General features: G+C 39.8%; 2 protein-coding genes across 2 annotated transcripts; one reads left to right on the forward strand and one right to left on the reverse strand.

The window, feature by feature from the left end:
• The first annotated feature begins 27 nt into the window (after positions 1 to 27).
• Positions 28 to 7,045, forward strand: gcfc2 (GC-rich sequence DNA-binding factor 2). The gene is made up of 18 exons (XM_026171070.1): positions 28 to 437; positions 1,002 to 1,103; positions 1,572 to 1,781; positions 1,908 to 2,156; positions 2,379 to 2,479; positions 2,660 to 2,811; positions 3,060 to 3,243; positions 3,446 to 3,569; positions 3,676 to 3,727; positions 3,897 to 3,994; positions 4,266 to 4,465; positions 4,690 to 4,834; positions 5,350 to 5,471; positions 5,604 to 5,680; positions 5,917 to 5,983; positions 6,072 to 6,218; positions 6,306 to 6,442; positions 6,682 to 7,045. Exons 1-18 carry the CDS (start codon positions 110 to 112, stop codon positions 6,818 to 6,820), a joined length of 2,634 nt encoding a protein of 877 aa, XP_026026855.1. The 5' UTR covers positions 28 to 109; the 3' UTR covers positions 6,821 to 7,045.
• An 867-nt stretch (positions 7,046 to 7,912) lies between these two features.
• Positions 7,913 to 16,726, reverse strand: LOC113024225 (saccharopine dehydrogenase-like oxidoreductase). The gene is made up of 12 exons (XM_026171108.1): positions 16,451 to 16,726; positions 14,399 to 14,511; positions 13,512 to 13,592; positions 12,272 to 12,401; positions 12,084 to 12,133; positions 11,811 to 11,941; positions 10,928 to 11,045; positions 10,578 to 10,697; positions 10,394 to 10,450; positions 10,173 to 10,284; positions 9,888 to 9,969; positions 7,913 to 9,213 (listed from the first exon to the last, which is right to left on the reverse strand). The coding sequence occupies exons 1-12, from the start codon at positions 16,647 to 16,649 to the stop codon at positions 9,123 to 9,125; spliced, it is 1,284 nt and encodes a 427-aa protein (XP_026026893.1). The 5' UTR covers positions 16,650 to 16,726; the 3' UTR covers positions 7,913 to 9,122.
• Positions 16,727 to 16,752: the final 26 nt, after the last annotated feature.

The following is a 16,752-nucleotide window of genomic DNA, read 5'->3' on the forward strand; positions in this document are numbered from 1 at the left end:
CCCATATTCCCTTGAGGCGTACTTGCGGCAGCTTTGCGACATTTCCAAACGATTTTCGCGGTTTACGGCTAGTTTACAACTTCGCTACCTCCATGGTGAGTGGAGCAAAATGTTCAACAAGAAACCCCGGAGAAACTTTCGGCAAAGAAAAGACTGCTCCAGCGACGATGAGGACCAGCCAAAGAAGAGCGAAGAAGGAGAGGAAAACCCGGAGAAAACCGCTCCAGCTGTGGTAAATAAGCCCCTTAAAGCCGCGCAGAGCCGCGGCATCACTTGCAGCTCCAAGCGGGAAGCGACGCCTCCGAAGCCGGATTCCAGTGACGGAGAAGACGGGGAGAGCGTGGAAATGACAGAAGAAAGAGAAGAGAGAAAGAAAGACCAGGAGGGGACCAAAAAGAAAGAAACCTCTGTTTTGAGTTTCTCCGATGATAAGGAAGGTAAGTAAATGTAAACGAGGCGCTTTAAGGTAAATATCTTTGACTCCTCAGCTCACTGACAACTTTAGAGCAACGTTAGGAATTTGGAAATATTAATCTCCTGTTATCTGTTGGTAAAAGAGGTGAAGAACCTAAACCTCAAAGATACAGTGACAGTTCATAGAGTTCCTAAATGATTTTATCCACTGTCAGTGCTTTCCCTGTCATCTGTCCACATCATCTGCCCAGATGCCTCTTGAACCCCATGTGTTTTACTTTATTGGACCCGAAGGTGACAATAGACACCATTTCCCACATATTGAGACAATGTCACACATTTTGTGTGGCTCTACTTTGCAAAAGTAAAAACATACGATTCCCCCCTAAAAACGTGTGACTTATGAAGAAAAGCTGATCTATGGGGGAATCCATATTGAAACCCAGTGAGGATTATCTAACAGAGCTGCAGCTGGAATACCCAACATTTAGTTTGTAGTGGTCTGATCATCCTAACAGAGGATGGCGGTTGGCGGTGATTGCCCAATGTAACGGCATATAATTCTGGTTTGTTTCACCTTCTCATAGCTGAGGAGTCTACGTTTAAATTGAAGAAGTCATCTGAGAAAACAGTTCTGTTCCAAATTAGGAAGAAGGAGGCTCCGCCTGCCAAGACCATCGTCAGCACAGGTAGGTCCATGATGGGAACAAGAACTCTTAGAAACAGATCTTGAATACAGTATATGTGCATTAAATACACTCACTGGACAGGTGTGATATGTGTATCCAAAAGAATGCATCCATTCCATAGGAGGTGATGAGTAGGGAAGTGACAGCAACAGATCCATGTGTTCACAGGTTTTTTCCTGGTTTAGTCTCTGCAGTTTAGAGATGATTTTGGTAGAGGCAATGAGGCTGTGATAACTTATTTGACAGAAATTGATGTGTTTTCAAATCCCTTTTGGTCATAAATAAACCAAAATGACTATTTTTCTAATCCTTTCTAATCTTAAGATTATACTGTTAAGGGTTTACATATATAGATTCTTTGCAATATCTAATGTATACCAGAACACATTTTTGGTGAGTAGACAGAATAAACATTTTTATGCCTTTTAGCTAAAATCAATGGCTTCCTGTTCTCTCTTCCACCTTCAGGGGCTGGTGGTGCTGTCTCATCATCTGCTTCACCCAGGCAAGATTATAGCAGTCAGGCGTCACCACATTCTGTGGATGATGACGACGAAGATGATGATGATGATGACAAGGATAATGGGAGCAATGATGACAGTGATAGCGATGAACGTGGAGTGGGATCTCCTTCAGCCAGCTCAGCCTCAGACTCTAGCAGTTCTTCTTATACGCCCGGTATGTTTTGTCAAAGAGAAGGACTCTCAGATTGTTAGGACTACATGATATGATTAAAATCATCAGTTGTTAATCTGGATTCATGGCTGTGTTTTTAAATTTCTTCTGCTTTGTTTGTGCCTGCAGTAAATATCCCCAATGCTAGAGAGATCGAGGCAGCCAAGAGACGGCGTCGTGCCAATCGAACCCAGAAAGAATTCATTCCCCTCAGTAGAGATGGCCAGAGTTCAGCTGGCAGCACACCAGATCACTACAGCAGGGAGGATGAAGATGACAGAGTCGATGATGATGATAATGAGCTGGATGATCATGAGAGGAGAATCGAGTTTGCCCCACGGATGAGGAGCATCAGGGAAAGAATTGCTGAGAAACTTGGTATGAGAGGGCGGGATACAGAAAAAATAGTATGAGGAGGTGAGAAAGAGAGAGAGAAATGGCAGGTGTAGAGAGAAGAAGAACGGTGGGGAAGCATGAAAATGTGAAAGCTGTTTAAGTTAAAAAAGAAAGGTGAAATTTGTCATAATAGGCCTGTCTGAATAGTTCGTATGGATTTTAACCAAACCGTGAATTTTAATTGTCCTATTCTGTGTGTTTTAGGAGAAAGTGATGGCAGTCGGTCAGGGACTGATGGGGAGGAGCAGGAACTCTGGGAAGAGACACAAATTGGGAAGGGAGTCAAAAGACGACCAGGGGAGCAGGTATGAGGGCCAATTAACATCTTGTTTTTGATTCTTATTATTCTGTTAGCACATATCTATAAATGCTGTTACTGTAAGTTATGCACCTGTTTTATACCTTTATGCGTGTCTTTTTGCATTGTTCTGCTGTCATTGCTTTTTGTCTTTTTATCCTCCTTTTATCCTGATATTTTTCATTAGAGCCCATCTGGCAGTGAGTCCAGCAGCTACAGCAGCAGTAGCATAAGCAGGCGAGATAGAGGAAGACAGAAGAAGAAATCTGCAGGAGTCAAAGTTCCAAAGATGCTTCCCCCTGTCACTGTCTCAACGGTCAAGAGAAGGATCGCTGGAAAGTTAGTTTGCTCTTTATTCCACACACTATAACGATTTAAAATATTAATGACAGAACAGATTAGGATTAAATGTTTAAATGATACACTGTACAGCAGTAGTAATTCCTATTAGCATGATTCCAGAGGCCAATAAACATTACATTTATACACTGTGCTTTTATTACTGCATGCTGCCAAAACATGCAACACACATTTCCCCCCATTGTACACTTAACTCCTCCACTTTGTAATATTTTTTTTCTTCCTAGACTTGATTCGTTGAAGGAGGTGTACAGAGCACGCCAGGCAGAGCTCAGAAGGATGGAGGGCGATGTTGAGGGTGCTAAAACCTCGTTGGAGAATCTGGAGGAAAGCTCCTCAGAGAAGCAGCTTAAGTTTTACAGGACCATGACGACTTATGCCCACAACATGGTGGAGTGTTTGCAGGAGAAGGTCAGAAAAGAAAAGTTAACATTTAAAGCAACAACTGAAAAAAAGAGTAGTTTATCTTTAAGCTTTAAATTGTTCTACTGTGTATTCATATGATATAAACCAGTACAGCATTATCTGTTTTTTTTTTCTCAATACTTGACTAAATTATCCCAGATAAATAATCCCACAATAATTTAGGTGACTCTCCTTTTATTTGCTGAAGGTTGTTGAGATAAACTCTCTGGAGCTGGAGTTGCACACTCTGCTGTCTGACCAGATGGAGGCGCTGTTGGCTCAGAGACGAGAGAAGATTAAGGAGCAGGCAGACCACCTGCAGCAGCTTAGCTGTGAGTGAAGTGTGTGTGTGTGTGTGTGTCTCTCCACGTATATTAAAACCTACTGTGCAGTGTGTCTCAGGATGTAATATTTAAATTAACTGGATGTAATTTGTAGATAACATAGCAGAGCAGAGTGCAAGTTCAGCCAATGGATCAGAAACTCAGTGGTGAGTGTAATGAAATACCTTTCAAGATTACATTTCCTGGTTTGCTTTGTTACTTTTCTAATTTATTCTGTTCATGTATTAGAAAAAGGAAGTATATGCATGCATTTGAGCAGGTACTCCATTCTAGTCTTGCACAGATATGGGTTTAATATTTGTCTCTGTGTTCCAGTGAGGTAAACGTCGGTGTTAAAACTGAGGAAGATTTTGATATGGCTGAAGACACACAACCTTCAGCAGAAGAGCAGGAGCAGCTGCAGAAGAACATAGGTGAGGCGTGGTTGTTCAGCTCTCTGTATGAGCATCAATTTGTAGGCGAAGGCTTTGCTAAAATGGTGTACCTTAAACACAGTGAAGTATAATACAATTAAATTCTGCAAGACTGCAATATAAATATTTTCTATTTATTACGGCAACTCTCTTCTCTCTTTGTGGCTTTCTCTTTTAGTTTCTAGGCTATAAACTTGAGAAAATCCTGATTTGCTTGATGCCTGTGTATTTATCTGTCTCTCTTTTCTTCCCCTTTCTGTGTCTGCTCCAGCTGACATACTGTTGAGGTCTAAGGCAGTATTTTCTGATGTCCAAGAAGACTTCTGCAGTGTTAAAAAGATTCTGTCTCGCTTTGAAGAATGGAGGGAATGCTACTCGGAGTCCTACCACAATGCTTATATCTCTCTGTGTCTGCCCAAGTTGCTGAACCCCATCATCAGGCATCAGCTGCTGGCGTGGAACCCTTTAAAAGTACTTGAACTTGTGTACGCATACAGAGGGTTTGAGGTTTTAGACATGGATTAACGCTACTCCCAGACTAAGACCTGCATTTAAAAAAAGAAAGAAAAAAAAAAAGTTTGTGGTCCAGGACTAGGCTTAATCCATGTCTGGGGAATTGAACTGTAAACACAGCTGCCATTAGTTATGATGTTATAATATGCAGCAATAACCATAGATTTATTGTTGTGTCTCAGGATACCAGTGGAGACTTTGAAAACCTCCCATGGTTCACAGCAGTGGAGACCTTTTGTCATGGACATGGCCACGAAGAGCTGGAGCACACAGACAGACAGACGCTGTCCAGCGTCATAGAGAGGACCGTCGTACCCAAAATGACTGGTACTGTGGACTCAATGATCTGTGCTCCCCATAATTTAAGAAGCAAAAACATCCAAGTACAGGACTGCATAGGGGTCATTGCTTTTTCATTTTTAAACTAAAATCCATTTCATGATTTAATCTGAGGCAGTATTATCTGAGCATTTTTTTCTTTTACTTTGCTTTTTGGTTCAGCTTTTCAGGTGCTGTGGATAATCAAATCTAAATCATTTTTTAGGTCCAGAATGTATGAATCGTCTTAGGGATTTAGAATAGCTTTATGCAGCAAAATTAACAGTCCATACCAAATGAATTACCAAGTCACTCTGCCTATAACTAATATTTTACAGTGGTCTCCCTTGCCTGGTATAGTTATATTGGAACGAAGGTTTGCCTTGAATTCCTCTTAGCCTTTTATATTGATTGCTCTCTGCTGGTCTTTGAAAAATCCATATGCACATTATAATGACCTCAACTACAGACACGAGATGTGTCAAATACTGACCCTACCTGTCTTTGTGTGTCTTTGTTTCCAGCTTATGTGGAGCTGGTGTGGGATCCCATGTCCCACCAACAGTCTGTCTGTCTGACTGATGTGTGCCACAGTCTGAAGGAGGACTATTCTGTCTTTGAAGGAGAGCATAGCAAGCCAGTCAAGGTAAAGCCAACACTTACACATTTTTCAAAACAAAACTCACCTTTGCTGTTGTCTTTTACCATTTAAAACGTGCCTATTATTTACTGGGTCGTACTTTCAGATACATATTTTGTGTATTTGTCTCCCACTCAGGCATTCACAGAGGCTCTGGTTCGCAGGCTGAGAAGCTGTGTAGATGAAGATGTCTTTATTCCCCTGTACCCCAAAAAGTGAGTTTCTGTTTGATGTGTTTAAAAATGAATATCAGGTGTTGAGTACAACACCTGCATTTTGTATCCTTTTGTTCCTTATTTGATACAAAGTATAGTACTTCCTCGTATTAAATAAGGAAATGTATCTAAAACTCTCTTCAGTCATTAGATAAAATTGTCAGATAATAGTCAGATATGGTCATTTAAACCTGTTGTATTTGCACTTTATTTATACTGTCTGATCTTCTATTCAGGTTTCTTGAAGAGGCGTCTTCACCTCAGCGTCACTTCAGAGATCAGCGGTTCTGGACAGCTGTAAAAGTACTGCTCAGACATTTGTGTTGTGTCAGATTTTGACTGTATTTTGAAACTTCTCAAGCTAATATCAATTGCATTGCTTTTCATTTAGCTCTTAGGCAATATGGGGAAGTGGGATTTACTGCTCCCCGAGTCTGTATTGAAGGAACTGATGCTGGACAAGCTGTTGAACCGATACCTCATGACCACACTGTGCAGTCACACGTTGTCCAACAATGCTGTTTATGCATGCAAAAAGGTATTTGAATGCATCACAGTTGTTGGTGTTCTACATATTAGTTTGACGTTGATAATGATGCTTTATCACTCCTCGCTCCCTCCTCAGATAGCAGATGGTTTACCCCCGTCTTGGTTTAAAGGGGAGAGCACCTGTTTGCCTCAGCTCCACAATTTCAGAAACCACATAGTTCAGAAAGTTCATGCCATCTGTAAACAGCAGCCTCCCACAGATCCCAACACCAGGTAATAAAGCATGTTTTTGTAGAAAACAGTAAGATAAGTCAACATCAAATAGATGCCCTTTTTAAATTAATTTTATATTGCTAGATTTTTTTGTTTCACTTGATACACAAGCTATTGGAGACTTTCCTGCTGTGTGACAGCAATATTTCTATAAAGTCATTATCTTCATACGTTTGTGCAGATGTTCCCCACCCCCACCCAACAAATGTTGTAATCAGAATCATGTGTTTCTGCTATAGGGCTGCTGTGGTTGACCTACTAAAGGTTTTGAGTACAATCAGATGCCACGACTCCATCATGGCCATAGCAGAAAAATACCACTATGAAGATGCCATCTACTCTCATCAGCTGCTGAACCCAGAGACTGCATGGGTCTGAAAAAGATCAAGGGAAGACGGCTCAAACTGAAATACCAACCGCCTAATGTGAGGTGGCGTGTACAAAACTGTATGCTCCACCTTGACTGAAGCAATAGTTGAGATGAACACATGTTTGTAAAATAATTCACATTCCTACAATTTGGAATTGTGAATATGTCGCTGTTTAAACAGGATAATTGGATTTTTTTTATGAATAAATGCCTTTTGTGATTGTTTGTTTAAACCTTTTGCCGTTTAAGGTGTTTGAAATCGCACAAACTTCTTTTCTCTTTAATCCCACTCCACATTAGATTTTTATCACTGACATCACTACACAAGCTACAGTCCTGTTGAGGTTTTCTTATTAAATTGTCCGGTTTCTTATGAACAGATGCTGACAAGACAGACATCTGAAGCAAGGACAGAAAGAAAGGAGATGAGCTTTGTCATCTCCTTTCCCCTGTCAGGGGTGTTTTTCTTTAGTTAATACCAATATCATCTGTCAGATCACATTAAATACAGTACGCAGCACTGAGCTCAGGTCTTGCTTAAATTTAAAAAAAAAAAAAAAAAAAGTTAACCACATGAGGTTTACTGCATGAAAACTTTGCTTTTCTAACAATCATAATACATATTTTAGACATTACTGTACCAATAGTAAAAATAATTGAATATACCTAAAGCCCATCAGAATCACCTGCATTATTTCAGGTTTTTGAGGGATGTTTGTGTACTAGAAGACCGCTGTAATAAAACTGATCACTTTGTATGTAACTAAACCTCCAGATACACAAGAGAGACAGTGAACTTGTGTGGCAAAGATAGTCTATGAGAGAACTCTCCAAAGTGTGGTGGTATCAGTTCAGTTTTTTTAAAATCAGGATTCACTTGTGATTCCAGTCTCTGAAGTTAAATGTAATTTAGAAAATACTTAACTGCCCAAATAGGCATCTCAAGACATTTCACGATAGTTGCCAAGTGGCAGGACTTGCTCGTAGAAGAGCTCTTAAACTTTCTTGTACTACTAGTGCATACTCTACAATGTAAACTGACTTCACAGGAAATGCAGATGATGTTTCTGTGACGCATGAAAAAGATACAAGACTTGTAATTATTTGCGGAGTTGGCTTTATTTCTGAGCAAAGCACACCAAAACAACCCCAAAACAGCTTGCCACGTGCACATAACGCCCAAACATGAAAAACAAGTCTACGCTGACAAAAATCATCACTGCAGGTGAAACTAATCCAGTCAAAGGAGCAAGGAAAAGATGTTTACAAGCCCTGTTTGGTTTCATGGAGTAACTCATGCTGTTTGATGCACAGGCAGCTGGATTCATTATTCTGACAATGCTCAAAGGTAACCGTTTTGAAGGTGAACCCCTGGAAATTCAGGCTAAAAGGAACTAGCCTTTTAAAAAAATAAAACAAGCAATTAGTCCAACAAGCAAGGAAGATTTTATCTACAGTGACAGGCCAGGAAAGGCAGGCGTGTACATAAACACACAGCAGGTCTCTGTCCTCTACTATTGGCTTTACTTCACACAACCAGAGCAAAATATGTACAGCTATCATGTTAATGCTACTTAGTATTACTGCTGTACATATAAAGCTACTGTATGCTACAACGCTTAGAGTGCAGAAGTTGACTTTCCAAGAAAGAGGTGTTTCATGAAGTTCACAACAGCTGCAGTCCTTGAAAATCATTACAAATCTACTGCAAATAGTAATACTTTGTTTTAAACTGAAGGGAGCATGCAGTTTTTCCCCTTTCCTCGTGTCCAATTAGTCCCATTCTGTTTAAAGTGAATCCCAGTTGTGTGGCAACTTAAACAAGACTCTTTTTATTCCATTTGTTGCACATAGAAAATGTGTCTAACCAATTTCTCTTAGTCTGATTATAATTTAACATGCTTTCTTTACCATTTGTGTTTAAAGATGTGAAGTAAATCCGGTTCTTCCCAGAATTCCTTTTTCAAGTCGCCAGAAATTGTGTTAGTGGAGGACCATGCGAAACCCATTTGTTTTACTGCCCTTGGCTAGAAAACACTGCCACAGTTGTGCTTTTTTGTTTTGCAAGCAGAACTTTAATACATTCAAGCTGAAAAGAGACAGGCAAGTTTCTGACTAAGTGAAAAGAATAAATGTCAAAAATAACACTAGAAAAAAACCCCAAAAAACAATACCAGGACTTCATCTGAAACTCATCTGTCTTGTGATTAAACAGCTCTCTTCCAATGTTGGAAACTTTTTACTTCCTGTTATGCATATTAGTAAGTGCTCACAAAAACCTGGAGAACGGCAGCAGGGAGAGAACAAACTTTAGATGACAGAGAACTGGATGCCGTGCTTGTTGAGGCGGTCGACTAGTGTGGTCTTCGCAAACGCAGCTCCTGGAGTATATACTCCTCCCCTGGAGAATGTACAAAATTAACTGTATTAGACCAAGTCCCAGAAATGTCACCAAGTGAGATTCACTTATACATAAAACCACTACGCTTGTGCATTGACTAATATTGAATCATGACAGTGACTCAAATGGTGAAGCAATATATGACATTTTTCACAGTCTCACGCACACATTTTGAACTTTGAAGCCGTTTTACACTAATACACACTCACATTTCACAGCAGCATTTAACAGCATGCAGACTTCCATCTGGTTTATGAGTAAATTCAGTCATCCATTTTATTTGGGAGTGAGTTTAAATTATTATTTACATAGACTGGTAAGATATACTTGATGTTTTGTCATGTGATAAAGGCAGAGTACATCCTGGAGAGATCGCCAGTCTATTGCAGGGCTATCACAGAGAGTGAGCAGCACAGTGATGCTGCACTGCTTCCTGTGCGAAGTTTGCATGTTCCCCATGTGCTCTAAATTGACCTTACATGTGAATATGACTATTAATGGTTGTCTGTCTCTCTTAGTTATCCTATGCCAGGTGGTATAGGCTTAAGCCCCTCCCTGTGACCCTGAATTTTATAAGCTGGAGAGGGAGGTTGGGTGGATGAATGTTGTGCTTTGTAATTGAGTGTGAAGTCACATCCAGGTCAGGCGGTAGATGTGGGGGAGTGTTGACTCACTTTTTAGGCAAGGCTGCAGCTTCGTTGAGAAGGGTTAGAGCAGCCTGAACCATGGCGATGGGCGTGGCCACGTATCCAGCCTCTGAATAACAGAAAGAAAAATTACTTGGATTAGACTTGGATTGCAAAGAAAGGCCAGGCTGGCTACCTGGGCTAATTTGTATTCCTTTCACTCCAGAGAAACGGTGCCATGTTTCCTGTTTTCAAGGACTTTTAAGAGTCTGCTGCATGGTGATTGCATCAAAGACAAAATCTTGTCTTTGATGACCCTTAATTTCAGATTACCTGGTCCTTGAACCCGTGTGCGGATTTTGGCGCTAGGTTTTTCTTGGGAGGTGTCCTGTTCCTCAGTGTAGCCCTCTCCATAGAAGGTGAACTGGAAGGATGAAGCCTCCATCTAAAACATGCCAGAAAACAGAACACTTTCTTTAGCAGACATAACCTTTTTTGTTCTGTTTTTATTTTCACATGGATTTAAGATTAACTGTAGACTGTTTGTGCTTTACCTGCTTCCTAGTTGGTCCAGCCTTCGAAAACATTCCAAAGGAGAAGAACTCCGGGTACTAAAGGCAAAGATTAAAAACAGATGAGTGTCACAGCATTTCCAAACACCCATGATGTATTTTATACTGTACAGTTACAGTCGACTGATATTATAAATGCAGTAAACCACATTTTGTGTTAGCTTACTTTGATGAGCAGATTCCGTCCAAAACTGAACTTGACCAAGAACAAGAACATCATGCCAGCAAACAACATTTTGATGATGTTTCCGATACCTCCTATTCCTGCATACGCGCCATACTGGACCTGCAGTTTATGATGAGAGGCAGTGAAATACAAGCGGCACAAATGTGAAAAAACAAAGTTGTTGTGTCCTGGACACCACGTCGTCACATGAGATTTTACAAGTGAATCAGCAGACATTTAACACAAGTACAATGTGTGTAAAGCGGTCCCCGGATGTTAAATTTAATTTAAAAAAATTTTAAAAAAAGATATTAAAGAGAAACTAGCTAGTAAATAAATAAAAGACTGACCGGAGTGGCTTGACATTCCTCTGTCAGGAAGCGCTGAGTTCTCTTCACAACAGAGGGATCTGAGCCCATGAAGGGCACAGAGTACTGCTGGAGCTCATTACAGTAGAACAGCGCTCCCCTACAAATACAAGCATTTCAGGGATTACACAAAATTATGTGTGGGGCAAGGTGTAATACATGCATTTGTGCACTATGGGACTGTAGAATCTAACAGAAATGATCTTTCTGTTATATCAAACACACGCTCATATATGCATCTACACATCAGTTTACATCCTATCAGTGGGATCATTACATCTGTGTTATTAGCTGCTTGCATGCACACAGTGGCTCATAACTGCTGCCAGCTATGCTCTTGAAATGGGACAGGTAACAAATTAATACTGGTATATACTAATCAGTACCAAAGTATTGCTAATCCCTTATCCAAATGGTGTTGCTAAAGATTTATATGTAATGTTAATTCATTTAACATGGTTATGATATGGTTGAGCGATAACATTTAAAGATGCTGTGCGGCAGACAGAAGTATTTAGTATCCTCTGTGAAAAAATGTAGTTGCACACAATAAATGTAGAAACGCCCCAAGTACTGCATTTTTTAAATATCTGAACATGGATGCTGTACCGGCATCTTCCATGCAGCCTCATACCTCCACATGAAGCCATCTCAGCCTCAAGTCAAGGTAACACATACTGCTGAATAGTATCAGCTTCGGAGTACTGATAAGTACTGGTATTGACATAAGAATGAATAAAATTCTAACAACCATCCTTCATACTGTCTCCAGACTGTTTTTTTTATGTTCATCCACTGCAATATTTACTCTGAGGCAGGCAATTTGATGCAAATCAAAAAAATACTTTAAATTAGCTTTGTGTACCTGCGTTTAAGCTTTGTGCCAACCGTGGGGAGAGGTTTGTGATTAAACTTTCTCCTAAGATTCTGAAGCTTCTGGCTGTCAGCAAATCCATAGATGGCTGACTGCCATGTGCCATCATGGATACACCCACCCTGTCAGAAGAAAACAGAAACACGCGCACACACACACGTGAAATAAGAAAATATGGAGACCATACGTAAGAATTACTGAGCACAAGTACAGAAGAACGTGTGTAATGAAGCTTAAACAACAAGCTGGTTCACAGATTCATACCTCAGCTCCTGCACTGACAGTCAGGAAGCTCTCCACGGCAGTCAGTGTGCCTGTGGATAAACAAATACACAAGTTTATATCATTAAATCATTAACTCCATAGCCCTGTCAAAGAGAGCTTAAATTTGAATAATATTGTGTATATGAACATGTATACTGAATGTGTAGACTGTGTCACTATTTGCATACCCTTGAACTGGTCTCTGGTGTAGAGGACCCCCATGTCTGCAGGAATGGAGTCAAATCCACAGCTCCCAATGATGTACACACCTTTTTCAGCTGCCTGGCTGCTGTAGTTCAATTGCATGCCCTCCAGAAACTAGATAACAGCAGAAAGAAACTCAAGTTAAGGCGCACGCAGACACGCGCACGCATGCACATGCACGCACGCACAAAAAGTCTTACATTTCTACGATTTTTTTTAAAAACCTTTTTGCATTTTCTTAATTAAAGCATGAACAAGACAATTTGCCAAAAACACCTAAATATACTGTCACTGGAGGAAAGATTTTTTTATTTTTACAAATGCAAAAAACACCATGTTCTCAATTCTTAAGGAGGGTTATATTTCATGTAGCTTTCATGCAACCTTTTGGAAATGATAAATAGTCAGGGAATACACATAAACCTAATAAAAACTAAATTCGGATCACCAAAGCGTCTGCATCTGTGTTGCAGTAGGACTTATTGCGTCACACATGAGCACCTGACAGTAAGGCAGCTGTTGCTGTCATGGGACCCAGTGAGAAATAATTTTGTCTAACTAGCTGCAGCATCAAACTCAGCACATCTCCCATTTATTTCTAAACAAGAGCTGAATGTTAGCTTTGTGCACAGTAGAGGTGGGAATCACCATACATCCCACGATACGATATTATCACAATACTTAACGCACGATACAATATTATTGCAATTTTATTTTTTTATTATTATTATTATTATTATTTAATATATTATATTATTATTATTTATTTATGAAAACTATGCAGCCCATTCAGCAACTGAAGAATTTGAAAGTAAATTAAAACAAAATATAATTTTACATTAAATAAAAAAGTTTTAAACTTAATTAAAATAAAACATGTCTTAATTTAAAATAAGTAAACTGTCATGTTTATTGCTGCCAAAAAAAAGTTAAACACATTTGGACAGTGAAGGAATGTCAGGATTCTTGCTCAGAAAAAGGATCAACATGCTCTGAAGTCAGAGCACAAAAACCTTTTTGGAACAAAATATCAATTTCTGCTGTCCCTGTATCGATACATTATTAGCAAACAAAATATCACGATACTACACAGTATCGATTTTTTCCCCCACCCCTAGTGCACAGTTCTAAATCATGTTTACCAGTGTGTGTGTGTGTGTGTGTCTGTGTTTTCCTCAAGCCAACATCAAACCCGAGGAAACCTTCATACATTACAGTACAAACCTGAGGCTCCCCACTGATGTCAATATGGTGTGCTCCATTTTCCACGCAGGCTTTGACCACTGGCTCCCCATAGAATCTGTACTATAAACACAGACAGAAACTAATTGAATTACTTAATTTTCACAATTTTAAAAATTGGCCATTTTCCCCACTGCGAAATCCTTGTGCTACACAGGTGAAAATCCATCGTCTCCAACACACATCACGTAGCATTTGCTCTCAGGTACCAGTGTCTTTGCTCCCCTTAATTGTTCAACATGAAACGATCCCTCCCTGGCTTTCCACACAAAAACAATTTGCAGCAAATCCTGTTGAACGTGTTCACTTCGTTGCCAGGTGTTAACACACTGGTTTATTTTAGATACGCAAGCAAAACCTAATATAAAAACAACAGGCTTCTGTGTCTGAGTTTGAAGAAAGCTGGCAGGGTGCTGCTGTGCATTACAATTGTGGTTACTGTAGTCGAAGAATTTGATTAAATAATACAAACAAACCTGAATGATGCACAGGATGCAATTCAGTGGTGCTGGAAACCCACTCTTCATTCCAACTTTAACATAATGCTAGCTATTGTGTGCTACATGTCAGTAGCCTTCATTGTGTGAATGTAAGCTGAAGTGAACGCTGCTCTGAGTGAGTGAGTGAGTGAGTGAGTGAGTGTGTGTGTGTGTGTGTGTGTGTGTGTGTGAGAGAGAGAGAGAGAAAGAAAGACAGAGATTCAAAGAAGGAGAAAGAGAAAGAGATGGGGGTGATAACTTATTCTTATGCCAAAGCAGGATGCCATCACACTAATCTTGGCAGTTTGTGTGAGAGAAAACTAGTTTATGTCATGACATGGAGCAAGTAATAATACACAAACACAAGCTTCTGTGGAACTGTCAACTTACAGGCCCGACGCAGTTGAGAACAATCACAGCCTGTTTGCACATGGCTGCAAGGGAGTCTGGTTCCCCGACATCTGCGACGATGATGTCCACCTCCGCCCTCAGCTCAGGCTTACCTACACACACACAAAGTCACATAAGTAACAGCATTTTCATTGGTTTATATGGAAGTCCAATGAATATGTCTGGCAGCATATTCACAGGCAGTGCTATTACACCCCAGCTATCACACTACTATCCGAGCAAATATGCAAAGTCGGTCACTTATTTTTGTCTGTGTAAACATTTTCTGTCATACTGTTAAAATTACAAGGAGCTATGATGATTGTTTCAAACTGGATGAAATGAGGGACTGCATAAAGGTCCAGAACATGAACTGTGTTAACTGGGAATCAGGAAAAAGCTACTCTAGTAAAGTCTATGAATAAAAACATGAACTTGTAAATGATTATAACAGGTAAAAAAAATGAAGCCAGCCTCCTAAAGGAATATTAAAAGTTTTGCCCTGATGAGATTAGCCTAGTTTAGTCAAATGAATATAAAAAGCCCCAAGTCATTTTACAGTCTGACAGAAGAGCAAGTGGTCACAGACACACATCTGTGGAGAATGAAGATGAAAAATATTACTTATGTGTAAAATATACTGTTTTGTTATTCCTGAGTTTGAGTTTTAACCAATAGACGTGCAAATGTGTGAGAACTCTGTACAGCATTCGAGTGAAAACGAGGACAACATAGTGTAAAAGAATGCAGATGCTGCACAGGCTGGAAGAAATATCTTGAATAACTAAGACATTAAACAGCATGAGTAATTTTAAAATGTGCCACTGTAACTATAGAAAGCCTCTAGAAGACAAACAAACACATAAGCCATCTTCAGTGCTCACTGAGAGGCTGGACTAGAGTGCTGTCATGGACGGGGATAGTACAGCGAACTGGTATGTTCCATCAGCTGTTGCACACTCCCTGAAGAGAAAGCCGAAGAGGATTGGACAATAGAATAACAATCTAATCCTTTGGAAACTTGAATCACTATAACAACAACAGAATAGCTCCCTGATCTTCAGCTAGTGATGGACTCAATTATCCATGTTTAGCGTGTTGCATAGATACAAATCATCAACCTGGAAACTTACTGCCATTCTAAATATGTTTAGTATATATCTGTTATTCCACACCACATTTTTGAATATATTCCTGTGAATAGTATTTCTATTTCTGCTCTGTGACTGCAGCAGCAATGGCAGAATTCCACGTGCTATTGATTATTTGACATATAAACTGATGATATTTTACTTGGATTTTCTGTTTGGGAAAATAAGACATTCTGTTAGATAAGAAAATAATCATGCGATGCATTCCTAGTTTCTTCCTCTGAAGGAATTAAACTGCACTATTTTGTTTGAAATGTTAATTAAAATAATGTTTATTTAGTTGATCAAGCAATAAGAGGCTGAGATAAGAACAATTTACAGCTTACTGTTTCAACAACTGGCAAAACTACTTCATAAACACTTTCATTTGATTATTTGCAAGTTGATTTAAGCATGTAACAAAATATAGTCATAGATTTTGAATTTTAACAGAGTAACGTATCTTATCTATAGTAGAAGAAGAATTATTAAGGATTAACCTTTGGTTGCAACATCAGCTTTACTGTACTTTGAGTTGAGGGTCAAAGTCACAGCAAATTCAATGTAACCCTGGCAATGTAACCATGTTTTAAGAAAACAATAACTGTAGCCCTGCATTTTTTATTATTATTTTTAAATTGCAAACAACACAAACAACCCTTTGTGAAGACATCCCAGCGTCAATAAGCATATGCGCTCATTTCTCCTCCTCAGGCTTCTTACGGTAACAAATTGAAGTAGTGCATGCATTTCATCTATATCTTTATTTTATTATGTAAACAGTCTGTAAGTACGGATTTGTGTTTTTCCAGTTTTAATTTTCATTTCATTTAATTAAAATGTTTAAGTCAACAAGAATACCCTTATTTTAGTGACTATTTGCTTGTATATGCACAGCTTATGGGATCAATCGGATACATACTGAGTGCTCCGGCGGCCTGCTCCAGAACTTTTTCCAGCTTCTGTTTGCTCCTACCGGCCACGGCCCACTTCAAGCTCCCCTTTGGACCCTCGGACGCCGTCCGGGCTACCTCTTCCACCACAAACTGGCCCGTGAACCCGGAGGCTCCGAAGATAACCAGATGGTACGGCCTGCTTGAAGATGTTTCTACACGCGCCATAGTGACAGCAGACAAGCTCGCACAGACACCTGCAGCCCTTGCACCAGGATCCTGGATCCAGTCTGACAGCCTGGCAGACTGCGTGCGTTTTTACGGCGCTCCT

The sequence above is a fragment of the Astatotilapia calliptera genome, chromosome 1 (genome assembly GCF_900246225.1).
Source record: "Astatotilapia calliptera chromosome 1, fAstCal1.2, whole genome shotgun sequence".
NCBI classification, from domain to species: Eukaryota; Metazoa; Chordata; class Actinopteri; order Cichliformes; family Cichlidae; genus Astatotilapia; species Astatotilapia calliptera.

What these genes read in the sequence shown, in the direction of transcription:
- LOC113024225 (XM_026171108.1), bottom strand. Translation starts at nt 16,649, where the DNA reads ATGGCGCGTGTAGAAACATCTTCAAGCAGGCCGTACCATCTGGTTATC. An exon ending in GGCACAAAGCTTAAACGCAG is followed by an intron (nt 11,046 to 11,810) that starts GTACACAAAGCT and finishes TTGTATTTGTAG; the next exon opens with GGGAGCGCTGTTCTACTGTA. An exon ending in GACGGAATCTGCTCATCAAA is followed by an intron (nt 10,451 to 10,577) that starts GTAAGCTAACAC and finishes CTTTGCCTTTAG; the next exon opens with TACCCGGAGTTCTTCTCCTT.
- gcfc2 (XM_026171070.1), top strand. Translation starts at nt 110, where the DNA reads ATGTTCAACAAGAAACCCCGGAGAAACTTTCGGCAAAGAAAAGACTGC. An exon ending in TTTCTCCGATGATAAGGAAG is followed by an intron (nt 438 to 1,001) that starts GTAAGTAAATGT and finishes ACCTTCTCATAG; the next exon opens with CTGAGGAGTCTACGTTTAAA. An exon ending in CAGTTCTTCTTATACGCCCG is followed by an intron (nt 1,782 to 1,907) that starts GTATGTTTTGTC and finishes TTGTGCCTGCAG; the next exon opens with TAAATATCCCCAATGCTAGA.